This window comes from Somniosus microcephalus, chromosome 29 (assembly GCF_052327205.1).
Source record: "Somniosus microcephalus isolate GS21.2 chromosome 29, FLI_Smic_1.0, whole genome shotgun sequence".
Taxonomy (NCBI): domain Eukaryota; kingdom Metazoa; phylum Chordata; class Chondrichthyes; order Squaliformes; family Somniosidae; genus Somniosus; species Somniosus microcephalus.
The window spans coordinates 24950755-24977748 of NC_141015.1; the positions used below are offsets into that span (position 1 = coordinate 24950755).

Genomic DNA, 26994 nt, shown 5'->3' on the forward strand with positions numbered 1-26994 from the left:
ATGGTAAATCTGCTAAATTCGCTAACGTGACTGCCATTTTTTTTTAAAAAACAGGTCTTTCCTGACCCAGACCGTAGAACTGCAGGCAAGCATGAGTTTTGCGCTTTGCACAGTATAAACGCAGTTTTAAAGATGATTCCATTTTTGTTTGTTAGCTGCTGAATGTATTAGAAATGATAGTGAACATGTAATTTAACGGAGCCCCGTATCAGATGTTTCAGGGTTTTCAAAATGATTTACTTCACTTCACGTTTTTGTACCTTACTGTAGTTGTTCCCCCCCACCCCTTGCATATGTGGTACTTGACGCTGTTGCTTAGCGACACTTTTATCACATTGTCGAGAAGGTCCCAGAGGCACAGTCCCCAAATGGAGACTGACAAACACTATGCACCCTGCTGCCCACCGCCCCCCCCGCCATTTAGTTTTCCTCCTGCCACTGCTTTTAATCAGGAGGCTAAAGGCCTGTGATTCCCATTCCTAAAAGGGAGGGAATCTAGCTTCTCGGCCTGGTGTTGTCTTTGAGTGGAGACCCAAATGCACCTCTCGAGGCCCATGGAAATGGGTCTCTTATTTGCGATCTGTTCTCTGGAGATGAGGTCCTTTCACTGCTGCTAAGTGCAGGAGTACCACACTGCTGCCAATAGTTAATGTAAAACTGCCATAACATGAAGCCTTGTTCATCAGATGTGAAGCCAGCGCATTTCACACCTAATCTAGAGCCGTCTTTTGTCTCCACTAGTCCTCTCACCATCTCGTCTGGTTTTGAATACCTCTTAATGTCTCTTCACTTCTCTTTTGTTCTCGCCCAGCCTGGCCTCTTAATCTATTTCATTTCCTGTGCTTTTTCAGTCTTGACAAAGGGTTTTGACCCGAAACGTTGACTCTATTTTCTCTCCACGGATGTTGCCTGGCCTGCTGAGTTTTTCCAGCATTTTCTGTTGTCACCAGTTGTGAAGCTTATTGTACATTGGCATTTTATATGGAGAAGTGTACCAATGGAAGATTGTATTTTGTGTATCCGTCTCCAAATTAAGGTGTTGGCGTGCAGAGAGAAATGCCATTATGTTGAATCAGCTCACCTCAACCAGCGCAGCAATAAGTTTGCTCGAGTTGGTTAAAGTATCCCTGGGATAGGGAGGGGAATAGTCTGTTCCCGATCACTACCCAGTAACCAATGCTGGAAATGCACAGATGTGTTTGCGTGGGTTTCCTCCGGGTGCTCCGGTTTCCTCCCACAGTCCAAAGATGTGCGGGTTAGGTTGATTGGCCATGACAAAAATTGGCCCTTAGTGTTAGGGGGGGATTAAATACGTGGGGTTACGGGGTTACGGGGATAGGGCTTGTGTGGGATGGCTGTCGGTGTAGGGACCGGGTGCTAGGGTTTGGATGATCAGCCATGATCTCGTTGAATGGCGGAGCAGGCTCGAAGGGCCGAATGGCCTACTCCTGCTCCTATCTTCTATGTTTCTATGTCTGATTGGGCAGGTTGGGCTGGGCCAGGATGCCTACTGTGGTTGCCTGTCAAGGTTCAAAAATGAATAATAATCATGTAGGTTATGTGCCAAAAGATGCCCAACATCACATGCCAGCAAGGAATCTGCACATTCAGGAAGAAGAGAGGAGGTGAGAAAAATTAGCAAGAAAGGTACTATTGGGAACCCCAACATACAGTAAATGTTGCGTTGCAGTTACCCTAGGGCAGGTTATTCAGTGAGTAAGATGAGTGTTGTGTCTAATACAGCAAATCTTGTACCAGAGTGTGGTAGTTTTTCACAGTTGCATTATAAATTGTGAGATTGCAGCAGTGCTTGAGAAACCAATTCTTCTTCTCCTCCTTCTTCTTAGGCAGTCCCTCGGAACCGAGGATGACTTGCTTCCACATTAAAAATGAGTTCTCAGGTGACTGATGAGTCCAATGCGGGACCTACAGTCTCTGTCACAGGTGGGGCAGACGGTGGTTGAAGGGGCGGGTGGGTGGGGTGCTTGGGTTGACATGTGCTCCTTGCGCTGCCTGCATTGCGCTTGGCTTCTGCTTGCGCCCAGCGAAGAGACTCAAGGTGTTCGGCGCCTTCCCGGATGCTTCTCCTCCACTTTGTGCGGTCTTGGGCCAGGGATTCCCAGGTGTCGGTGGGGATGTTACCCTTTTTCAAGGAGGCTTTGAGGGTGTCCTTGAAGCATTTCCTCTGCCCACCTGGGGCTCTCTTGCCATGTCAGAGCTCCAAGTAGAGCGGTTGTTTTGGGAGTCTCATATTGGGCATGCGGACAATGTGGCCCGTCCATCGGAGCTGATCGAGCATGGTCAAAGCTTCGATGCTGGGGATGTTGGCCTGAGCAAGAACACTGACGTTGGTGCGCCTATCCCGCCAATGGATTTGCAGGATCTTGCGGAGGCAGCGTTGATGGTACCTCTCCAATTAGCAGGTAGTCCTCCACAAATAAGAATGTGTATCACCCGCCGTGTGATTCGTGTTACGGGTACAGTAGCATAGTGGTTATTTCACTGGTCTTGTAATCCAGAGGCCTGGACTAATGATCTCAGAGACGTGAGTTCAAATCCCACCACGGCAGGAATTTAAAGTCAGTTAATTAAATAAATCTGGATTAAAAAGCTCGAATCAGTAATGGTGACCATGAAACTACTGGATTGTTGTAAAAAGCCATCTGGTTCGCTAATGTCCTTTTAGGGAAGGAAATCTACTGCCCTTACCTGGTCTGGCCGATATGTGACTCCAGACCCACAGCAATGTGGTTGATTCTTAATTGCCCTCTGAAATGGCCTAACAAGACAATAAGCATGGACTGCAGTGGTTCGCCACCACCGATGGGCAATAAATATGGGCCTTGCCAGCGATGCCCACATCCAATGAATTAAAAAAAAGTCGTGCCATGAATCTCATGTATTTTGGGAGTCTCGTGAGGTTTGGCTCTGAATAATTCAGCTACATGAAAATGGCGTCCAGTGAGGTTCTCCTGATGGCTCAGGTGCACTGTGTGAGGGATACAGATCAGGAATGTCTTGGGTTTGATCTCTCATCTGTGTCAAGCTCCTTCATCTCAGCCAGAATGTGGGGGCTAAAATAATGCCCCTAGACTTGGAAGGGGAGCACTCACCTAATGATTGCTATCCAGTGACTCAACCCACATCACCAAAGCCACATTCTCTGGTCATTCATTTGATGTTTGTGGTTCTTTCCTGTGTGCAAAATGACTGCCTACATAACTGCAGTGACTACACTGCAAAAGTCATTAGTTATGAAGAGCATTGGGTGGTCCTAAAAACATGAGAACAATGACGGCCAGGTAAAGACCCTCTGGTCCATCGAGTCTGTCCCACACAATTGCAATACCTTGTGTTTCACAATATGTACACTCAACCCCCACCCGAAACATGAAAGTCGCTAGATAAATGCAAATTTGTTCTTTCTGGCTCAAAGGTTTGTGTGGATGTTGGGTGAGAATATTATCATATCCAACTGCAGTAACCCTGGAGAGGAGAGAAATTGGGGATGGGCATTACAGTTTGAAACACACAGATGCAAGAGACACAAGAGTTTGTTTGGGGGAGAGGGGCGGACTATGCATTGTTTCATGAGAAGTTCTAATCTTGTCTGATTAGAGACTTTGCCTGGTTTTTCCCTGGACCAGCTTCTTCAATCTCTGTTTAACTTTTCATTGCCTCTGATAAAACTTTAGTTTTAAAATTATTCTTAATCAGTTTTTACAGATTTTGTTCCACCCCCCAAACAGATAAGTTTGTCGACCCGTCAGAATTCCCTGAATCTCATGTATTTTGGGAGTCTCGTGAGGTTTGGCTCTGAATAATTCAGCTACATGAAAATGGCGTCCAGTGAGGTCATCTGAAAATCTCCAGAATAGCATCAAAAGGTATGTCGAGTAAATGATGATTCTAATCATACTTTATTGGGATTTCTGTTATCTGGATGATGGCCTGTTGCTCCCTTTGCTGGAATTCCTGCTCTGCTCACTTATTACCCTGTCTCTGATTTCTCTGATCTCTCTTTAGCCTCTCCCTCTCCTTTGCCTTTGTCCCTTTTAGTATCTCAGCTGCATCCTCTGTCGTGCCAGACAGCCTTCAGCATGACTCTTGGTAATTCAAAGCTAATGCGTCTGACGTTACCTCAGTTTGCCTCGCTGGCTGGGATTTTTCTGATTATTAATTGTAATGGTTGGAAAGCACTGGCTTTGGGATTGGGAACTTCCTGGAATGCACGCCTGGTGTATGTATGCCAGAAACGTTGAAGGGAAAATCCCAGCCCCAATCTCTACATTTAAGGAATTCTTTTAAATTTGATATTTGAAGTAACCTGTTTTCCCTTTATAAAATATGTTCTTTTTTTGTTTTATTTCCGATGCCTTCTCAAAACTTGCCTGTTGGTCCAAGACTTTGCTCATTTCTCCTGACTCTCCACTTATGCCCAGTGTCTATTGTGATTCCTCTGTGAGGTGCCTTAGGACATTGATCTATGTCAAAGGTACTCTGTTAATGTAGTTGTTAGATGACTCCGTTTTTACAATAAAAATCTGGGAACACAAAGCAAACTACGTAACCAATAAAAGAGACTAAGTAAACCGTGATAATTAAAAGTTTCAGCTGAGTTCTTTAAACGTTAAATTTTCCCCAGCTTTCTGCCAGTAAATCTGATACTTCAAATAAAAACTGAAAAAATGAAAATGGAAAATAAAATCACCGATTATTGGGTCTCCCAATAATTATAAACGGAGAGTGTGCTTGCTGGAGCAACACGAATATTTGCTCCAACGCAACAACAACAACTTGCATTTATATAGCGCCTTTAACATAATAGAACGTTGCAAGGCGCTTCACAGGTGCGTTATCAAACAAACTTTGACACCGAGCCACATAAGGAGAAATTAGGGCAGGGCTTGGTCAAAGAGGTAGGTTTTAAGGAGCGTCTTAAAGAAGGAAAGAGAGGCGGAGAGGTTTAGGCAGGGAATTCCAGAGCTTAGGGCCTCGGCAACAGAAGGCGCAGCCACCAATGGTTGAGCGATTATAATCAGGGATGCTCAAGAGGGCAGAATTAGAGGAATGCAGATATCATGGAGGTGGTGGAGGGGCGGGCGGGTGGGGGGAGGGGGTTTGTGGGGCTGGAGACCATTTAGCTCGCCACACTTTTTACAGTGTGCTTAGTTGGAACTGGATGCAGGGAGGATGTTTCCCCTGGCTGGGGGGTCTAGAACGAGGGGTCACAGTCTCAGGATACGGGGTAGGACATTTAAGACTGAGATGAGGAGAAATTTCTTCACTCAGAGGGTGGTGAACCTGTGGAATTCTCTACCACAGAAAGCTGTGGAGGCCAAGTCACTGAATATATTTAAGAAAGAGATAGGTAGATTTCTAGACACAAAAGGCATCAAGGGGTATGGGGAGAGAGCAGGAATATGGTATTGAGATAGAGGATCAGCCAAGATCGTATTGAATGGCGGAGCAGGCTCAAAGGGCCGAATGGCCGACTCCTGCTCCTATGTTTCTATGTTTCTAACAACTGGTTAAAAGGAAAATTTGCTTGTCATAGAGAGTCCCTCTCAACTGATCTCCACTTGCAGTAAGTTTGCAGTCTCCAGCGATGGCATAGTGGTTAGCACTGTTGCCTCACAGCGCCAGGGACCCGGGTTCGAATCCGGCCTCGGGTGACTGTCTGTGTGGAGTTTGTACAGTTCTCCCCGTGTTTGCGTGGGTTTTCTCCGGGAGCTCCGGTTTCCTCCCACAGTCCAAAGATGTGCGGGTTAGGTTGATTGGCTATGATACAATAGTGTTAGGGGGATTAAAATATGTGGGGTTACGGGGATAGGGTGGGATATGTGTTGGTGTAGGGGTTACGGGGATCGGGTGGTATATGTGTCGGTGCAGGCTCGATGGGCCGAAATGGCCTCTATCTGCACTGTGGGGTTTCTGTGATTCTGTGATGTTTAATTTTCTGTAAGTAGCATGTGACAGATCCCTTTTCTTTGAATTCATGTGCTCTTTATCCCTGGGATTGCAGTCTCATTGATTGACACTTCCTGCTCCAAACCAACCTATTCAACACTGTGAAAGCGGCTGGCAAATTAAAATGTGAGAACAAGGAGCCTGAACTATTTGCTGAGTCATGCAAACAGAATAGGGAGGATCTAAACCTTCAGAACTTTAATTAAAAGTTAAAAAAAATAAATGCCAACGAGCCACAGAGTTAGAAATTAAAACCAATATGTCACAGCCAGGCATGAAATCTGATTTAAAGAGAACAGAAAATACTGGAAGCATTCAGTCAGCATCTGCGGAGAAAAGAGATGAGCCCAGAAATTCGGGTCGGAGGCTTCCCGCGGGTGCAAGCCCCCGACCTGCACTTACCTAGCGCGCCGGCCGTTGAGCTGTGGGCCCCCGTGTGGGATTCCGATCCTGGGCCTCCTCCAACTGCCGGCGCGCAGTGCTTGCGTATCCCAGGGGCGCAGTTAATTCGAAGCGTCCCCTGGGATCACGTGTGCCATGGAGAGCCAATGGTAGCAGGGAATCTCTATTCATAGATTTGACAGGAAGAGCTGTCAAACCTATGAATTAGAGATCGGCCCCAAAACCTAACTAAAACTTCAAATAATTTTTTTTTAAAACATCACATTTTTAAAATAACTATAAATTACATAAAATAACTATTTTAAACAATAATTTAAATTTTTGAAAAAATTAATTACAGTTTTTAACGGGGCTAAAAATAAACTTACCTTTCTTTAAAGTATTTAAAAATAATAAACCTGTGGAAAAAATGTTTTAATTTTACTTAAGTCACCACTTACCTTGTTAAAAGCAGGCCTTGCGACTGCTTTTTAAAAGCATAGCTGCTGGAGACTTACACTCCTGGAGAAACCTGTAAAAAAAAACGGAAGTTCCAGGCGTACGCACTGCCTCTCCGGCGCACGCGTTCGACCTGTGAACCCCTTCCTTTAAGGGATCGGAAGTTCCGATTTCCCGCACATGCGCAGTGCATGCACGAAACCGGCACTTTCGTTGGGCCTACGCGTGAGTACCCAGCGCGTACTCACCTGTGGGGACCCGAATTTCTGGCCCAATGTTTCAGACGTAATCAGGTCACATGGGATCTGATTGATGTTCTACTTGTGATACTGACAGTAATTCCCTTTATAAATTTACCTGAACAGCCTCACCTTGAATTTTTGTTGTCTGAAAGATGCTGGTTAAATCCTGGTTTTGTAAAACACAACTTCAGTTGAATAAATGCAAGGTGAACAATAATTAGTTGTGCAGTGCAACATGTGAGACATCTGGATAAAGAGAACTGCAGCCTTTGCACCTCGACATATCACTGTGAATCGGTCTATTGAGTTAAATGAATGAACTTGTCAATGACTATATTCAAATGAACGATTCTTTGCATTAATCAAATCATTTGTCTTTACGCAACCTCAAATGTAATTTATAAAACACAAAATTGAGACCGATGTTTGTAATAGTAACAAACCCAGACTCCTGTTCTTTAACTGCTCCTGTTATTCTGATTCTGTAGTACAGTATCCTGTATTGCATAGGCTTCTTATTCACTTGAAGAAAATAAAATATATAGTAGACGTCCAGACACATCATTTATACGGCAGTACGACAATGAGGAATTTTGATTATATCAAGGGCAGTGAGAGCTCAACTTGTACAATTTATCATTGTCATCTGAACTCTTGAGGTAGGCCACTGCCTTGTAGTCAAGCTGTATAAAGTTCTAGACAGATCGCAGCTTGAGTACTTTGCCCCAGTTCTGGTCACCGAGACACGAGGGAGGAATTCAAGCCCTAGAGGTGGTTTGGAGAAGAGCCATGAGGCTGATCTCCAGTGTCGAAGAAAAATGAGAAAATCTTGGGTTTTTGGTAACTGAGAGGTGATCTTGTAGCAGTGTATAATAGGTATGATGTGGAGATGCCGGTGTTGGACTGGGGTGGACAAATGTAAGAAGTCACACAACACCAGGTTATAGTCCAACAGCTTTATTTGAAATCACAAGCTTTCAGAGCGCTGCTCCTTCGTCAGGTGAAGTGAAGAGATGCATATAGGCACAGCATATATAGTCAGAGAATAATGCCAGATGATTACAGGTAATCTTTCTAACTGCCCTTTATCACACCTCGGCAGAGAGATAATCACAGCAATCAAAGGTGTGAATGGTGTCCAAACAGGTCAGTCAGGAAAACATTACATCAAAGAACAACGAGGTGGGGTCACAAGGGGTCAAATGTTGCAGATGCTGGGGTCTATGAAAAACAAAAAACATAGAGTCATCCAGACTCAAGTCGTCGTTGGCTTGTTCTCTCTACACAGATGCAGCCAGACCTGCTGTGATTTCCAGCAAAAATTTTTTTAATTTTTTTTCTTTATTGTTATTTGTTTGTTTTTTGTTTTTCATACAGACCCCAGCATCTGCAACATTTGACCCCTTGTGACCCCCACCTCATTGTTCTTTGATGTAATGTTTTCCTGACTGACCTGTTTGGACACCATTCACACCTTTGATTGCTGTGATTATCTCTCTGCCGAGGTGTGATAAAGGGCAGTTAGAAAGATTACCTGTAATCATCTGGCAGTATTCTCTGACTATATAAGCTGTGTCTTTATGCATCTCTTCACTTCACCTGACGAAGGAGCAGCGCTCCGAAAGCTTGTGATTTCAAATAAAGCTGTTGGACTATAACCTGGTGTTGTGTGACTTCTCACATTTGTACAATAGGTGGTAGGGGATAGGTAGATCTGGAACACCACTTCAAACTAAACTATACCTCGTTACAAAGTAGTGGTGTCAGCTGTGGCTCAGTTGGTAGCACCCTCGCCTCTGAGTCAGAAGGTTGTGGGTTCAAGTCTTACTCCAGGGACTTGAGCACAAAAATCTAGGCCGACACTCCAGTGCAGTGCTGAGGGACCACTGCACTGTCGGAAGGTGGCGTCTTTCAGATGAGACTGAGGCTCCGTCTGCTCTCTCAGGTGGACGTAAAAGATTCCATGGCACTATTTCAAAGAAGAAAAGGGGAGTTATGGCCAATATTTCTCCCTCAACCAACATAACAGATTACAGTAACTGGTAATTATCACATTGCTGTTTGTGGGACCTTGCTGTGCACAAATTGGCTGCTGCGTTTCCCACATTATAATAGAGACTACACTTCAAAAAGTACTTCATTGGCTGTAATAGCACTTTGAAATGTCCGGTGGTCATGAAAGGCGCTATATAAATGCAAGTCTTTCTTTTTAAAAGGCAAATTTAGGGCTAATGTGGGATTGTTTTCCCACGCAAAGACTGATCAATACATGGAATGGACTTCTGGGTAGAATAATGGAGGCGAGAACCCTGGAATTGTTTAAGAAGTAGTTGAATGCTGTGATGGGGGAATTCTGTCAAGCACTTGGTTCACAATGTCAAATTACTTGCACCTTTACTTCACCCTGGCATCGTGTAACTCCAAACACTCCCTCCAGACACAAGCAAAGTTTGGAAGGCAAACTCTGTAATCTAACTGGGCGTTTATCAAATCAAGAACAAAAATGTCATATGCTCATCGTTGTACTTTACTAAAAGCTGAGTAAAATGCTGCTTTTATATGCTTATAATATATACGCTGACCTCCACCCATTATTGGCATCTTCTGTAAGTTGGAGAGAACTATCAGGGACACGTCACTGCCTGCCGGGACATATGGTTTATATTCCACGATCAGGCTGATTGGATATCTCGTAATGCTGGAGGTACACTGTACTTTTGGTGCCAGTGCTTCACTGAGATATATGGTGTGCAGATGGTCAGAAATGCACCGTCATTCCTGGCCCGATGTGAGTCACGTTGCCTTCAAGAGGTCGGCACATGTTGGTTTTCTGACTAGCCGGCCGATGCAAAGCCTGCCTTTCATTTGCTTTGGTGATTCAGGGGAGGCTGCCTGCCTTTCCCTTCGCTGGTTGCCCGGACAACTTTTTTTTGTTGTTTAATCGGCAGAGCGTGCAATTGTAAAACTTTCCCACACTCCGCTCCGAGATACATGCGAGTAATGTTCCTGGGCTTTTCTCAGTTATACTTTTACACACAGAAAAAACCCACTGCCAATAAAATAACCGCATAAGTCACAAGTTGTCATGTCATTTGCCAGCATGCCACAACTTGATGTTTAACTCACATGATGGTTGAATAAGAATGTGGTACAATACTTGACATGACTGATATAATTTAAATCATTTTGAACTTTTGGCCCCAGGTGTGGTTTGATGACACATTTCCTGACTGTCAGACAATGCTATTGCAGCAGTCTTTGTCCTCAAAATACCCAGGCTAGTTTCTGCTGAATTCTGTGGGATATATTTTCACAGATTATTAATGATCCAGGTGTGTACTCACAAACTGTCAAATAAAAATCCAAGGTCGGACTTCCCAATGGCTTAGCTGGTTAAGGCAGTGAGTAACTGAGTATCACAGACCAGTGTTTGATTCCCAGGTTGTGTGCCAAGTTGGCTGATCTTGGATGGGCTGGGTGGTATGGCTGTGCAATTGACCATCACACCCTTGGGGTGGCGAGATTGGCCAGGGTTCCCAGATCCGACTGCTGCCCCTGCTGGAATTTCGGTGAAGACGGTATTGGCTTGGCTACGATGTTAGTGTCCTGCTGACGCTCGCTGTCAATCGCCACTTGGGTGGGGTACTGGAGACCACCCGACACCTGTGGAACTCAGCAAGGAGTCAATGCTTTCGGGGTGGGGGTGAAAATTGGAGAGGTGGGGAAAAGAAATCTGCATAAAGTTATGCGTTCATACATGTGCACGCATGTGTGTAGAGGTAACGGTACATGGTAAGTTCATACCTGTTTGATGTATAAACACATGCACACCCTCCTCATCCAGAGTTGATGCCATCTCTGGTATGGGTGATCATGCACAATTTAGCTTCTGTCCTGGTTCAGCCTGATCCAACTTCTAGCAGATCACCAATGACTATGGCCTAGAAATTCACTGGCCTTAGCGCCGCTTTTGAGGCGCTAGAGGGCCTAGCGGCGAAGTTATGGCCAGTTTTGAAATTGACAGGGGCCCTAAATCGGCGTTAGGCCGGTAGCGCTGCGCCGGCACCGATGACGTCATCGGTGTGCGCAGCGTCCCGGTTGCCATGGTAACCCGCCCGAACTCGGAAATTGAGTTGCGGCCGCCTTGCCCGTGGCAGCCGCAAGCAACGTTCTGGCAGAGGTGCCTTACAGAACGTTGCGCCGGCGCATTAAAGGCCCCGCGGCGGCCGGCCGCTTTCCCGCCGCCCGCCTGGCCGCAGCTCCCTCCCCGGACTTCCCCCCCCCCCCCCCCCGGAACAGAAGCAAGCCCGGCACTTGTCCGAGGTGCCGGGCTCATTTTTAAAAAGATTATCGTGGGCCGCGGCCGGGTGCAGGCAGCTCCTCCTTAAGGGAAGGAGGAGGCCTGCACTTCCCGAACCTGCCGCACCGCAGCGGGCGCCGCAGCGCCGGAATAGCGCCGAAATTCAGCGCATAGCGCCAGTTTTCAGGCGCTAACAGCTTTCAGCAGCGCCGGCAGCCGTTTGGGCGCAGAAGTAGTGAATTTTTGGCCCGCCCAGCGCGACTTAGCTCCGGCACTAACTTCCGGCGCTAAAGCCGTCGCTGCGCCAAAACCCAATTTCTAGGCCTGGAGGTCTATTTGAAACTTCGGTAAGAAGTTAATAGATTTTTTAAAAGATAGTGGGGGAAAATTCGGTTGGTTAGCGCCTCCCATTAGCACCTCCGGGGGGCGCTAATGGGACGTTAGGAACTTAGCGCCCGAGCACGGTGATTTTAGCGCCGCTCGCAAAATTGACCAGTCGTTTTGCGGCGGCGCTAAGCACTACCGCCGCAATCTCCTGCACCCGCAGATCGTGATGTCAGTCGAGCATGCAACGCCCCAGTAGCACCCCAGACCGGACATTGAGTCGCGCCCCCTACCTTAGTGCCTGCCACTACGAACGACAGGTAGAGGGGAACATTTTCAAGTCGGGAAGGGGCTGGGGAGCGCTATTTAAAGGCGGGCGCTTCCTGCCTTTTCTTGTCGGCAAAATGTTTGGTACACGCAGGTTGAGAGGGAGAGTGATATCTGGAGAGATTTAACGCTGTCCTAAGGAGTTTTGGCCCTCAGCACCACTTTTGAGGTTCCTAAGTGCCGAGCTCTTTCCCTGGGCCTATCCATTAGTGCATCCAACACAATTGCTTTCGAGGTCTCTCCAGGCCGAGATTTAAGGCTGCAATGAGCAGGGTGTGGCTGGCCAGCAAGATGGCCCCTCCCCTTTAAGAACTGGACGGCGCCAGTCTGCCTGGCTTCCATGGTAACTGCCATCGCCTGAGCTTCGGTAGCGCTCTGAGGTAGCGCCTCGCTCCCCGACGTTAGCACCCTAAGAGAGGTGTGTAGCGCCTGATTTAGTGCTCAAATCACCACCAGGGGGGCGATAGAGGCGAATTTTGCAGCCGGAGGCAATAATTCGCGCCGGGCGCTAAACTTTGCGCCCAACCAATATTAGCGCCCCAAAATGGCCAATTTTTCCTCCAGTGATTTTAGAATACAATTTACTGAAACATCGGCAAGAAAACTTCATTATTCAGTAATAAAGGTACATTTTTGTGATCACCTTTTAAAAAAAATTATTTAATCCCTGCAGTGTTGTAATGTAATGGGTTGGATGCTGTGCCAATAATGTTGAGTGATTTAAAAATCATTGAGCTGGAATGCAAGCTTAGAGACACTCCAAAACATAAGGAGGGGGAGGAATTTTTGGATTGATATACTCGCTACCAGTGAGAACAAGGAGAATGACTGCGGGGAGGACAGCCAGAATGCAGACCAAGGCACCGTGGCTCAGAAGGCTGTCCGAGGTGGGGAGGAACAGAATAGAAATGTAGTAGAGATAGGGTATTCTATAATTAGGGGGATAGATAACGTCCTCTGCAGCCACAAATGAGAGTCCCGAAGGTTCCAGGGTAAGGGATATCTAGAGGTGGCTGGAGAGGAATTTGGAAAGCGAGGGAATAAATCCAGTTGTCGTGGTCCATGTTGGAACAAACGACATAGGTAGGAACAGGGAGGAGGTCCTGCTGAGGGAGTATGAGGTGTTAGGAACAAATTAAAAAGGGCCTCGAGGGTACTAATCTCTGGATTATTGCCTGAGCCACGTGCAAATTGGCATAGAGACAGACAGATCCGGTGAGTTAACATGTGACTAAAGGGCTGGTGAGGGAATGAGGGGTTTCTTTTCATGGGACACTGGCACCAGTACTGTAGTGATGGGACGGGCTCCACCTGAACTGGAATGGGACCAGTGTCCCACCAGAAAGGCAAATAGGGAGGTGGCAAAGGCTTTAAACTAGGAAGATTGGGGGAGGGATCTACAAGGAATGAAACAAGCTTAAATATAAACAAAACATGAAAGGAGAGCATGGAACAGGCTAAACTAAGGGAGGACATAAATGGCCAGGGAATAAATAGTTATAGAACAGGAGTATAAAGAGATGGTTTAAAAATAAAGTGAGAGGAACGGCTATTAAAAATGAGTTAAATTGTCTGTATAATAATGCACACAGTGTCCGTAATAAAACAGGGGAACTGGAAGTGATAATAGGTTGCGAGGAACCAGATATAGTCGGGATGACTGAGACGAGGCTACAGAAATATTTGGGCTGGGAATTAAACATTTGGGCTTTGGAATCAAAAGCATTGACGTAATAAAACTCACTACACACTTAGTTTGAGCATAAAGCAAGGCTTTAATCAACTTGTTTCAGAACATGGAGGTCTAGTTGTACTTCACTAGTTCCTTGTCTTACAAAATGTCCCTGGACAAGTTGGGCCCACGCCCGAGTATTTAATCTCCTTGGACGGCGCCACCAGCTGGCCGTCCAGCGTTATTTCATGAGTAGTTTCTTGATGATGATGAGATTTACAACAAGCACTATTTCTAAACTTGCTACCACAGGGAGTAGTTGAGGCAAATGGATGCATTTAAGGGGAAGCTAGATAAGCACATGAGTGAGAAAGGAATAGAGGGATACGCTGATAGAGTTAGATGAGGAAGGATGGGAGGAGACGCGAGTGGAGCATAAACACCGGCATGGGCTGGTTGGGCTGAATGACCTGTTTCTGTGCTGTATATTCTATGTAATTCTATGCTGTTAAAAGACACACACTGGTGGTGAACACTTCAAACCAAACAGAACACTGGTTTGGCAGTCTGGTGGTACAGTGCGTGGGTGTATCAGGGCATTGCACCTCACCGTAAAACAGTAGCCTGTGAGTTTACATTCAGTAACCTGTGTCATTGTAAGGAATGCTTAAGTTACAATATAAATGGAGTTACCCCTATCTTGTGAGTTTTGTGTCCTTTCTGCAAATGGGGGATACAGTGAAAGTGTAATATTTTATTCGACCAGGAGGAGAGACTGAAAATCAGGAGCCTAGGATCTCACGGGTAAATTAAAAGACAATTGCACACTGCTTGGTATCTTTTGTTTTATTAAACTAATTTTCTTTTCAAATAACAAAGGCATTATGAGTCTATTTTTTGTTTAAAAAAAATTGTATTGCAAAATGAATATTTTGAAAACATACTGGTTTAGTAAAGCACTTCTACGCTCCATTATAGAAACTTTCAATGGCAGTCGCTGTTGTCACCCCTTCAAGCACCAGCATGCGGTGCGTGGCAGCAGGGTTTGATATCCCCCATGCTCCCGGTTGCCAAATTTAACCACGATTCTTCTGGCCGACTTGTTTCCCTGCAGGGGGTAGAAACCCTCGGAGAGAAACTCCGCACACGCGCCTCCTCCCTAGTGGCCGGCCCAAGAGTGGCGTTGGGAGCAGATCACCAGCCCGTGACCCAAAGTACTGATGTGGGTGGTGGAGAAACGTACGTGAAGTAAAGTTACTGCTTTCTAACGCGGCTTGATTCTACCTGTACAATCTCGCTGCTACGTGCAAAATACGTAATACATACAGTTTACAGCAACAATGCAGTTTTTTTCTCTCGGATCGATGATGTAAAATATTATGCCTATTCAAAAATGGCAGTGGTTTCCTGACTTGTGGGGTAGATTGTCCATATGTGTTCGCCATGATGTGGAGCATGGCTTCTATTTTGGTTACTCTTTTTTTTGCAGTATTCTAAAGATAGTATTTGGAACGTGGGTAACCAACTGGACATGTAAGGTTTAAGTATCCGTGACCCTACACAACAGGAATTGGAGACATTTTCAAAAACTGTAATGCACTGTTGAGTGTTGGGAGTACAGGATTGGTCCTTGCATTGCGTCACCTTTCTCGTACTTCCTGCTGCACGTCGGCTAAAAGCAATTGGGACGACGAGAGCCAAGAGTTAAAGCTGTTGACGTTGAGACCGTGGGTTTCCACCTTTACGCCCTTTTCTCTTATTTTTCTTCGGACCTTGCCTTGGTTTTTTGATGCATTCTGTCTTTCTGCTTGGATCATTCTGAATTCTGGAACAGAAAATAAAAAAATAACTGACCGGTAAATTGGAGATTGTACATTCCACCCTTAGTGCTTGCATTCAAAGAAGCGATTGAGAATCAAAGTTAGGCGCCGGTATCCAATCTTTTGAGAAGAATATTATGGAAATTTCTTAATAGTTTTAAAGATTTACAAGCACAATATGGCCGTAGACGTGAATCCAGGATGGTTTGCTGCCTCCCTGGTGCCAGGGTCAAGGATGTCACTGAGCGGCTGCAGGGCATTCTGGAGGGGGAGGGTGAACAGCCAGAGGTCGTGGTCCACATTGGTACCAACGACATAGGTAAAAAGAGGGATGAGGTCCTGCAGCAAGAATTTAGGGAGCTAGGGGCAAGATTAAGGAGCAGGACCTCAAAGGTTGTAATCTCTGGATTACTCACGGTGCCACGTGCTAGTGAGTATAGGAATGGGAGGATAGAACAGATGAATGCGTGGCTAAAGGGATGGTGCAGGAGGGAGGGCTTTAGTTTCCTGGATCACTGGGTCTGCTTCTGGGACAGGTGGGACTTGTACAAGTCGGACGGTTTACACCTGAACCAGAGGGGAACCAATATCCTTGCGGGGAGGTTTGCTAGCACTGCTGGGGGGGGTTTAAACTAACTCGGCAGGGGGATGGGATACAGAGTGGAGTTACAGTAGGGGGTGATGTACAGCCAAATACGGAGGAAAAAACAAGTCAGCAGGGAAGGCAGAGCAAAGATGTGAAGGCAAAAGGGAATATGGCAGGGCTGGAAGGCATTTATTTTAATGCAAGGAGTCTTGCAAATAAGGTGGATGAACTGAAGTTGTTGTTGAACACATGGGAGTACGATATTGTTGCTATCATGGAGACATGGTTGAGGGAGGGTCAGGACTGGCAGCTGAATATTCCGGGGTATAGAATCTTCAGGCGAGACAGAGGAGGGTGTAAAAGGGGAGGGGGTGTTGCAATATTAATTAAGGAGTCAATTACTGCTGTAAGGAGGGATGATATATTAGCGGGTTCCTCTAATGAGGCCATATGGGTAGAACTTAAAAACAAAAAGGGGTCAAGCACTTTGCTGGGAGTGTACTATAGGCCCCCAAACAGTCAGGGGGAGATAGAGGAACAGATATGTAGGCAAATCTCAGAAAAGTGTGAAAATAATAGGGTAATAATCGTGGGGGATTTCAACTTCCCCAATATAAATTGGGATAGTCAGAGTGTGAAGGGCTTAGAGGGTGCAGAATTCTTAAAGTGCATCCAGGAGAGCTTTTTGAGCCAACATGTAGAAAGTCCTACAAGAGAGGGGGCGGTACTGGACCTAATTCTAGGGAATGTGGCCGGGCAGGTGGTGGAAGTGTCTGTAGGGGAGCATTTTGGCAATAGTGACCATAATTCGGTGAGATTTAAGGTGGTCATGGAAAAAGACAAAGACGGCCCGGAAATAAGGGTTCTAAATTGGGGGAAGGCCGATTTTAATAAGATAAGGCAGGATCTGGCCAAAGTGGACTGGGAGCAGCTACTTATAGGAAAATCCACATCAAAACAGTGGGAGGCTTTCAGAAGGGAAATAGAGAGAGTACAACACCAACATGTTCCTGTAAAGGTCAAGGGTGGGACCAACAAGCAAAGGGAACCTTGGATGACAAGGGATATACAAAAATGCATTAGGAAAAAAAGGGGGGCTTTTGGCAGTTACAAAAGACAAAAGACGGAGGAAGCCCTAGAGGAGTATAAAAGGTGCAGGGGCATACTTAAAAAGGAAATTAGGAGGGCGAGGAGGGGCCATGAAATAACACTGGCGAGCAAAATAAAGGAAAATCCTAAGATGTTTTATAAGTATATTAAGGGCAAGAGGATAACCAGGGAAAGGGTAGGGCCCATTAGGGACCAAAGTGGCAAGCTGTGTGTAGAGCCAGATGAAGTAGGTGGGGTTTTAAATGAATTTTTTGCCTCTGTGTTCACTATGGAAAAAGACGATGTAGACATAGAAGTCGGGCAAGGGGACTGTGACATACTTGAACATATTAGCATTGAGAGGGAGGAGGTACTAGCGATTTTAGCAGGCCAAAAAGTGGATAAATCCCCAGGCCCGGACGAAATGTATCCCAGGCTGTTGTGTGAGGCAAAGGAGGAGATTGCAGGGGCTCTGACACAAATTTTCAGAACCTCTCTGGCCACAGGGGATGTACCAGAGGACTGGAGAACAGCTAACGTAGTACCATTATTCAAGAAGGGTAGCAGGGATAAACCAGGGAATTACAGGCCAGTGAGCCTAACATCTGTGGTAGGGAAATTATTGGAAAAAATTCTGAGGGACAAAATTAGTCTCCACTTGGAGAGGCAAGGATTAATCGGGGATAGTCAGCATGGCTTTGTCAAGGGTAAATCATGTCTGACCAATCTGATTGAATTTTTCGAGGGGGTGACTAGGTGTGTGGATGAGGGAAATGCTGTGGATGTGGTTTACATGGACTTCAGTAAAGCTTTTGACAAAGTCCCGCATAGGAGACTGGTCAAGAAGGTAAGAGCCCATGGGATCCAGGGGGCCTTGGCGCGTTGGATCCTAAACTGGCTGAGTGGCAGGAGGCAGAGGGTGATGGTCAAAGGTTGCTTTTGGGGTACCTCAGGGATCGGTGCTGGGTCCCTTGCTGTTTGTGATCTACATTAATGATTTGGATGAGAATGTAAAGGGTATGCTCAGTAAGTTCGCGGATGACACGAAAATTGGTGGGGTGGTAAATTGTGAGGAGGAAAGCCTCAGGCTACAGGACAATATTAACGGGTTGGTCAGATGGGCGGAAAAGTGGCAAATGGAATTTAACCCGGAAAAGTGCGAGGTGATGCATTTTGGACGGACAAATAAGGCAAGGGAATACACAATGAGTGGTAAGACCCTAGGAAGTACAGAGGGTCAGAGGGACCTTGGTGTACATGTACATAGATCCCTGAAGGCAGCGGAACAGGTAGATAAGGTGGTTAAAAAGGCATATGGGATACTTGCCTTCATTAGCAGAGGCATAGAATATAAGAGCAGGGAGGTTATGATGGAGCTGTACAAAACGCTGGTGAGGCCACAGCTGGAGTACTGTGTGCAGTTCTGGTCGCCTCACTATAGGAAGGATGTGATTGCTTTGGAGAGGGTGCAGAGAAGATTCACCAGGATGTTACCTGGGATGGAGCGCCTCAGCTATGAAGAAAGACTAAACAGGCTGGGGTTGTTTTCCTTGGAGCAAAGGAGGCTGAGGGGGGACCTGATTGAGGTGTACAAAATGATGAGGGGCATAGATAGGGTAGATAAAGAGGAACTTTTCCCCTTAGTAGAGAGGTCAATAACAAGGGGGCATAGATTCAAGGTAAGGGGCGGGAGGTTTAGAGGGGATTTGAGGAGGAACTTTTTCACCCAGAGGGTGGTTGGAAGCTGGAACTCACTGCCTGAAAGGGTGGTAGAGGCAGGAACCCTCACAACATTCAAGAAGCATTTGGATGGGCACTTGAAATGCCATTGCATACAAGGCTATGGACCAAATGCTGGAAAATGGGATTAGACTGGACAGGGATTGATGGACGGCGCAGACACGACGGGCCGAAGGGCCTCTTTCTGCGCTGTAAAACTCTATGACTCTATGACTCTAGCAGAGTTTTTCACTGTCGCCCCTCAAAGAATTTGTTGCAAAGCCCTGCGATGATGTACTTTCAGCCCATTTACATCTTTTTTTGCATTGTGTTTCTCCCTTCCAACCTGGAGAGATTGGCTAAATCACCGAAGCACCTCCCCAAATATTTGACCATTGAGCCCAACGCTCAATCTGCACTGAATTAGTTGAAGTGTTTCTGGATTAGGTTAGGATGGAGAAAAATCATCAGTATGGTTTCTGCTCCTGGCTGGGATGCAGTAGCCCCTTCTGGAGAGCCTGTGTGTGTGTGGATATTGAGTGAGGACAGGATTGGGCTTGCTTGTTAGATGCCCCCCACAGTTGAATAAAGTGCTTGTGCTCATTGTCTAAAGCTCACGCGTGATGAATGACAAGGCAGTGGAGGATTGCACTCCAGCATGAGTCAGCTCCTTCTGGGAAGGACGGCAGCGAAGTTGGAAACAAGTATAGCTGAGTCAGGGACTTCCAACAGCTGCAGGCAGCACCGTCCCATGATCAGCCCAAAGAAGCTGTCTCTGCCGGGCTAGACTGCTCCTGTCATTTTATTCTCTGAAGAAGGAAATCACACCTTGTTACACGGGAAATTTTCCAAATGTGTACTGCTGGCTCGGAGCCTCGTGTGTATCAGGGAATCACATGCTTCCCACGATCTCCTGCCCATTAAATGTAATATTGTGGGGCGTGTGCTCATGATTTTTACGCCGCCCCCGCCAATGTGCCTGTTCCTCTTTTAAAAGGGCCAAATAAATTAAACAAATAAACTGTAATTAAACCTCTAAAACTTTAAATAAACCTTAGCAAATCAAATTAAAATTTGGTTGTCCAATCCAATTATGCACTCCAGTCCCCGCGGCGCCCACCGATCACGGAAGTGCTCGAGCGCGCCGGTGGACACCGCGTGCTCCATCTCCAGGGCCACCCGGGTGTGAACATGGCCGCGGAAGAGAGGGAGGCAATCTGGCTGGACGACCCCCTCGACCGCCCGCTGCCTGGACCAATTGATGGCTTTTTTAGCCAGGCCCAGGAGCAGACCCACGAGGAGGTCCTCCAACCTGCCCGCTCCCCTCCGCACCGGGTGACTGTAGATCAAGAGCGTGGGACTGAAGTGCAACCAAAAATCGAGGAGCAGCCCCTTCAAATAATGGAAGAGGGGCTCCAATGTGCCTGTTAAGCTGCGTGGCTGTGCAGCTGCCTTTGAGGTCCCACGCCGCTGGCTCATTGGCTTTTAAATGGAAAAAACGTGGACATTTGAATGGGCCGCGCACCCCAAAAAAAAAAATTAGAGGGAACATTGCCCCCAGCCGCTGTGCATGGAGTAAATTTACCTCGGAAAATCTGTCTTGCGTAACTTCCAAGATGGAAAGAAATTACAATCATTGATTCGCTGACGAAATGTGGACAGAGTTGGCTAAAAGCAGAAGGAAGCTGTGCGGTGGGGTTGAAACTGTGCTGTGGGTGAAACTCCTCCAGACAGAAAATAAAGCAGCTGCTCATCCAGGATCTGGTGACATTTTCTCAATGAAGGCAGCGAACTTAAGGTCATTGCTGACATTCAAAGTGGATGTGAGTCCAGTGCACCACTGCTAAAGCGATTCCAATCGGTTTCTAATTTATTTTCCTGACCAATCGGTTATATTATTTCCTAGGTGACACCTAGGACATGCGCTGCCTGCCATTTTTCCTTTGCTTGTGAGTGTTTTATCTTTGGATTTGAGAGCTGGGAAAACTATCTCGTGATTTATTTACACACAAAAAAATGAATTTCCCATCATATCTAATTTGAAAATGTTCGTGATGCACCAAGGAACTTCTGCCCTCCCATAATCTGCAGCTGCCGAACACAGCAGCAAGCCTCAAACAGGCCTTTTTATAAACAGGTAAATATCTCCACATAACATCATTCCTCTAATCTATGAGTTGTGCTACTTGGCACATTCTCCCTCCACCCCAAACATTAGCAGTCTGCTTTAAAGAAACATACAAAAAAAATGTATTTATATCACACCCAAGATGTCCCAAAGTGTTTCCGGACTAATAAATTATTTGGAAGTGTAGTCACTGATATTTAGGAGAATTGGCACACAACAAGGTCCCACAAACCGCAGTGAAATAATGGTGAACACTTAGGGCTAGATTTTCAGTTGCTTGCGCCAGCAGTTAGCGCCTTAAGAGAAGTGATTTTCGGGCGCTATTCGTGTAGCGCCCGGGCGCAGCGCAGTTTGCGCCCCGCCCCAAATTAAGTTGCCCGTTAGCGCCGGCGCAAAGTTTAGCGGCCGCCCGGATGCGCGCGCAGAAAATGACGTCACATCCTCGTGCAACGCCCTTTGGCCGCCCCGAATCCAAACTTCAGTCGGACCGCCCCATTCTGCGGCTGGCGTCCAGAGCGTTTGTAAAATGGAACGCAACACACCCTGGGGAGCGCAAATTAAAGGACACTCCTCCTGCACTATAAACGGCAGTCTGCATGTGTTGTGTGGAAGGATCCAGTGTGTTGTTGTGAACGGTGTATTATTATTATTTCCTCCTCCTCCTCCTCCTCCTCCTCCTCCTCAAAAAACACATGCACCCTTCCCCTTTAAGAGCTCACTGGCACCAGAGTGTCTGCCGTGCGCTGCGCCCGAGCTCGGGCGCTGCGCTCTGCACCGCCGGCTTAGCGCCTAAAGATAGTAGTGGAACGCCTCTTTTAGCGCTCCACCAACCTCTTAGGGCGAAGCCACTGAATTTCTGGCAACGGGGCGCTACTTTGGGGCGGGCGCTAACTTCGGGCGGGCGCTAAGGTTAGCGCCCCAAAACTGTCTATACTGAAAATCTAGCCCTTAATCTGTTATTTGGTAAAAGGTTGATTGCCTTTTTTAATTCTCTGTCCCACTCCCACTCCGACCTCTCGGTCCTTAACCTCCGACACTGTTCTAATGGAGCTCAACAGAGGCTTAAGATACAGCACCTCCTCTCTTTATTGGGCACTTTACAGCCTTCCGGACTCACCAGTGAGTGCAACAGTTTCAGATCATAACCACTGCTCCCATTTTTTTTGGACAGCAGATGGTTCTGCTGTTGCCACTTACAGCTCCTCTAGACCCACCTTTTGTTTCTTTACTTGTCCCATTAGCCCCTCCTTTTAATTAAAATGGCAATCACCTCCTTTTGCCTCGCACCATCACCCCTTTAGTCATTTAATCACGTGTGCCCGCCGCCCTCTCACAGACCTTCGTGTTCTTTCCTCACCCCCACCCCCCCAGCCCCGTCTCTGCACTTAAAAACTGTTCCATCTCTAACTTTTTCCAGTTCTGACGAAGGGTCATCGACCTGAAATGTTGACTCTGTTTCTCTCTCCACAGATGCTGCCTGACCTTGCTGAGTATCCCCAGCATTTTCAGGGTTTTTTTAATTTCAGATTTCCAGCACACAGTCTGATTTCTGTGTGGTTTTCTTTATGATGTCCACAGTGTGGCACTGTTGGTCAAAGTTCAACAATTGTGAAAGGTTCGCTTACACTTTTGCTTTTTAGTGAGTGCTCTGAAGGACTTGTTACCACAGCGACCTTGTCTGCCCGAGTGCGTTCTTGTATCTCACTGAAAACAGCTTGCGTAACCAGTCTGTCTGTGGCTCTCATTTTAGGGACGGGCTGCTACAACTCTGTCCAGCTTTAGGAATAAAAGAGAACTGTGCTGTGTACTGAGGGGAGAGATTTTTTCAAATTCATTTATGGGATGTGGGCATCGCTGGCAGGGCCAGCATTTATTGCTCATCCCTAATTGCCCTTGAGAAGGTGGTGGTGAGCCGCCTTCTTGAACCGCTGCAGTCATGTGGTGAAGGTACTTCCACAGTGCTGTTAGGTAGGGAGTTCCGGGATTTTGACCCAGCGACGATGAAGGATCGGCGATCTAATTCTAAGTCAGGATGGTGCGTGACTTGATGGGGAACTTGGAGGTGGTGGTGTTCCCATGCGCCTGCTGCCCTTGTCCTTCTAGGTAGAAGAGGTCGCGGGTTTGGGAGATGCTGCTGAAGAAGCCTTGGCGAGTTGCTGCAGTGCATCTTGTAGATGGTACACACTGCAGCCACGGTGCGCCGGTGGTGGAGGGAGTGAATGTTTAAGGTGGTGGATGGGGTGCCAATCAAGCGGGTTGCTTTGTCCTGGATGGCGTCGAGCTTCCTGAGTGTTGCTGGAGCTGCACTCATCCAGGCAAGTGGAGAGTATTCCATCACACTCCTGACTTGTGCCTTGTAGATGGTGGAAAGGCTTTGGGGAGTCAGGAGGTGAGACACTCGCCGTGAGGACATGCTCACTCTGCATGCAGACAGTAAACCTGTATCTAGCTCAAATGGCTGGTGTGTGTGCCAAGTTAATTTATACTACAGTACCGCAGACTTCACTCCTTAAAATGTTTTAAGAACATAAGAATTAGGAGCAGGAGTCGGCCATTCGGCCCTTCGAGCCTGCTCGGCCATTCAATAAGATCATGGCTGACCTTCTACCTCATCTCCACCTTCCCGCCCGATCCCCATATCCCTAGATTCCCGTAATATTCAAAAATCTATCGATCTCTGTCTTGAATATACTCAACGACTGAGCATCCACAGCCCTCTGGGGTAGAGAATGCCAAAGATTCACAACCCTCTGAGTGAAGAAATTTCCCCTCATCTCAGTCCTAAATGGCCGACCCCTTATTCGGAGACTGTGATCCCTGGTTCTAGATTCCCCAGCCAGGGGAAACATCCTCCCTGTGAGAATTTTGTATGCTTCAATGGGCTCACCTCTCCTTTTACCAGCTTGAATATGCACATATCTAAATCCTCAAACAGCTTTGTGTTGTACAAAAAAAATCTGCAATGTGGAGATGGAAAATCTCAAAGTAACTTCGAAAAAGTGCCACCATCTTTATGGAAAAGGATTTTTTTTTACTAGTTTACAAATGCACAATGTGATTCAATTCACTGGATGGGCAGCATTTGACACTTGCAAATGGTGTGATTGCGAAGAAAATGATGCACAGCTCCTCTCTCTGCTTCTGCTCCCGACTCAAACAAGTGTTCACCAAACACAAAAAGACTTTGCTCCTTTTGGGACTCCACCCCCCCCCCCCCACGGCGGATGGAGGGGGAGGGGTGGGGGGGTTAAGTTGGTAAAAAAGTGAAACCCAAACCTGAACCCAACCCACTGCAGACATGTCTACTTCCGGTTTGACTGCAGCGGGTTTGGGGTTGGCCAAGTCACTCGCTCTGGAGAGGCGGATCATTATAATATTTATGTGAGGCTCCCTCCCTCTGATTTTGGGAACCGTTTCAATTTAACGGCTGCGTGCCGGGTTTCCCACGGCAGGGGAAACCCGGCAGTTGAAGGGAGGCGAGAACTGCTGGACACAGCACTGCTTGTGGGCCAGGAGGAGCGGGAGTGTTTCCACCCCCCCAGCCTCCCCCCACCCCCCGCCCCCAAGCAAATCTTCTGCTGTGATCTCTGTCTGCAGGCGATCAGCTGACCCAACCCCCTCACTCCGCCATCTCTCCCCCCACCCCGCCGTCTCTCCCCCCCGTTGTCTCTCCCCCCCACTCCGCCGTCTCTCTCCCCCCCCACCCTGCTGTCTCTCCCCCCACTCCACCGTCTCCCCCCACTCCACCGTCTCCCCCTCCACTCCGCCGTCTCCTCCCCCCACTCCGCCGTCTCCTCCCCCCACTCCGCCATCTCTCCTCCCCCCACTCCGCCATCTCTCTCCCCCCCACTCCTCCGTCTCCCCCCCACTCCTCCGTCTCCCCCCCACTCCGCCGTCTCCCCCCCCACTCCGCCATCTCCCCCCCACTCTGCCATCTCCTCCCCCCACTCCGCCGTCTCTCTCCCCCTCACTCCGTCTCTCCTCCCCTCACTCCGCCATCTCTCCCCCCACTCCGCCATCTCTCCCCCCACTCCGCCGTCTCTCCCCCCACTCCGCCGTCTCCCCCCCACTCCGCCATCTCCCCCCCCACTCCGCCATCTCCCCCCCTCACTCCGCCATCTCCCCCCCACCACTCCGCCATCTCCCCCCCCACTCAGCCATCATCTCCTCCCCCCACTCCTCCGTCTCTCCCCCCACTCCACCATCTCTCCTCTCCCCCCCCCCCCCCCCCCAATTCTGCCGGCTCTTTCAACCCCTCACCCCTCAGGCACTCTCATCCCCCTGCAATCTCTTGGCCTTCAATCTGGCCAGCTGCTAGGTGGGAAACGGAGGTAAAACATTCTAATCAGGTCCTGCCGTTAAATTTGGCAGGACCTCCACCTTCCCGGTATTTCTGGGTTCCCCGGCCGCAGACATGGGCCCCCGCTCCCTCCCCACCTCCCAGTAAATATCGGGGCCATTAAAATGCATTTCCATTGCTTCTTCGGTTTGTATTTATGGAATGTAAGAGTTTTTAATAAAGCTTTGTCAAATCCCCCAATGGTTCAGTCGGTAAATTAATCTTCCACTGTGGGAATGAGCTATGCAAGCAAACCAGCAAAGTGCCAAGTTTAATCCAAGTCTGCCTTGAGTTATCTGATCGGCCTTAGGGTGCATTTATGCTAGAGAGCGCGCAGATTTGGCTCTGTACTGATGCTAAACTTGTGTGGCATAAGTTGTAGTGTTCATGCCAAACTGACTCTGGAGTAAAGTGGATTGAGACCCCAATTTCCAGGGACTCTCGGTTTATTTCATTCTACTGTTACTTTGGGCCATGATACTAGATTAGGGCTGCATTCACACTATAGCTGCAGTCGTCGTGCATATGCCCCCTTTTTAAAGTTCAGTTTGCTCCTGATTGGTAGGCAGTGTCAGTAACTGCGCGCGTGTGAATGTCAGCTGAGGACTGATCACTTTCAGCTGCAATGCATCAGTTGGTCCAGTAACTTGCTGCACTCACTCTCGCACAGGCTCACACACTAAAAATGGCCACGTGGGCAAGGTATTTCTGGCCTCTGCCTTGAGTGAGAGAGTGAGTAAAGTGTTACAGCACTCTCGAAAGAAAAAAATACTTTTAAAATTGTTATGTACAAGTGTGTCTAGCTTGATGAATGACATTTTCAATCACGATTTTAGAATCCATTTTCAGATGACTTAAGTTGGTTTTATGATTACATTTAAAGTCTTCATCATGATTATAAATGCTAATGTCTAGAAAGGGTTTCCGTTGCTGGAATTTCCCACTGGCAGTGATTTAAATGCGGTATTGTCTCGTTGTGGAGAAAAAAAATACTGTAATAACCAAAAGGTTTTAAATGTAAGAAAGTAGGAAGGAAAGCCATTTGGCCTGTCCAATTCCTCCCCACCCAGTCCCATCGCTCGGGTTAGTGCTGGGGCCCAAACAGACAGCTTTATCAATTACCCACCTCCGCATCGCACCCTTTGCCCTCCCGAATCAGGAATCTATCCATTTCCTGTACATCTTGTTTCATGTTGAGTAGATGCCGTGAACCATGTTCATTTCCCAAAATAATTCTGATTGTGATGTTCATAGTCAAGCAACCAAATCATAATTTAAGGTTGTTTATAATATAAATGCAGCTGTGTACAATGTGAGGATGTTTGTCGTGCTGGCTCTTATCTAAACTTTGATCCTTAATTTTAAAAAAACAGCTTATGCGTGAACTTGCACAATCAGAATAAAAAGTCCCTTCAGTAGACTTGGAAAATAGCCTAATGCTTTGGTAACCCTTTCCGTGCTACTTTCACTCCTTCAAAGGAGCATATATAAGATTACCAAGCAAAACCTGATCTGAATTGAGATGAATGCCATTAAAATAAGATGTCTGAAAATGCCCGTCTCCTCAGAAAAGAAATGTTCTGCATATGTTGAGTAAAAATGGGTTTAAACTCTAACTCTAGACTTGGTATGTTCCTG

At 47.1% G+C, this 26994-nt stretch overlaps 2 protein-coding genes across 7 annotated transcripts in view; one reads left to right on the forward strand and one right to left on the reverse strand.

Annotated features, from left to right (window-relative positions):
* Positions 1–26994, forward strand: part of rassf4a (Ras association domain family member 4a) — a 299271-nt gene that overhangs the window by 29535 nt on the left and 242742 nt on the right. For 3 of the 5 annotated variants that reach the window (XM_085970404.1, XM_085970408.1, XM_085970401.1), the window contains exon 2: positions 3750–3887. The exons of the other annotated variants lie outside the window; for them this stretch is intronic. The gene's annotated coding sequence lies outside the window, so the exon portion shown is untranslated. The remainder of the gene's footprint in view (positions 1–3749; positions 3888–26994) is intronic. 5 annotated transcript variants of the gene reach the window in all.
* Positions 14507–26994, reverse strand: part of LOC147098556 (C-X-C motif chemokine 9-like) — a 30308-nt gene continuing 17820 nt past the window's right edge. For both annotated transcript variants that reach the window (XM_085970393.1, XM_085970394.1), the window contains one exon: positions 14507–15500. In XM_085970393.1, coding sequence (XP_085826519.1) covers positions 15380–15500 — 121 coding nt within the window. In that variant the 3' untranslated portion in view covers positions 14507–15379. The remainder of the gene's footprint in view (positions 15501–26994) is intronic.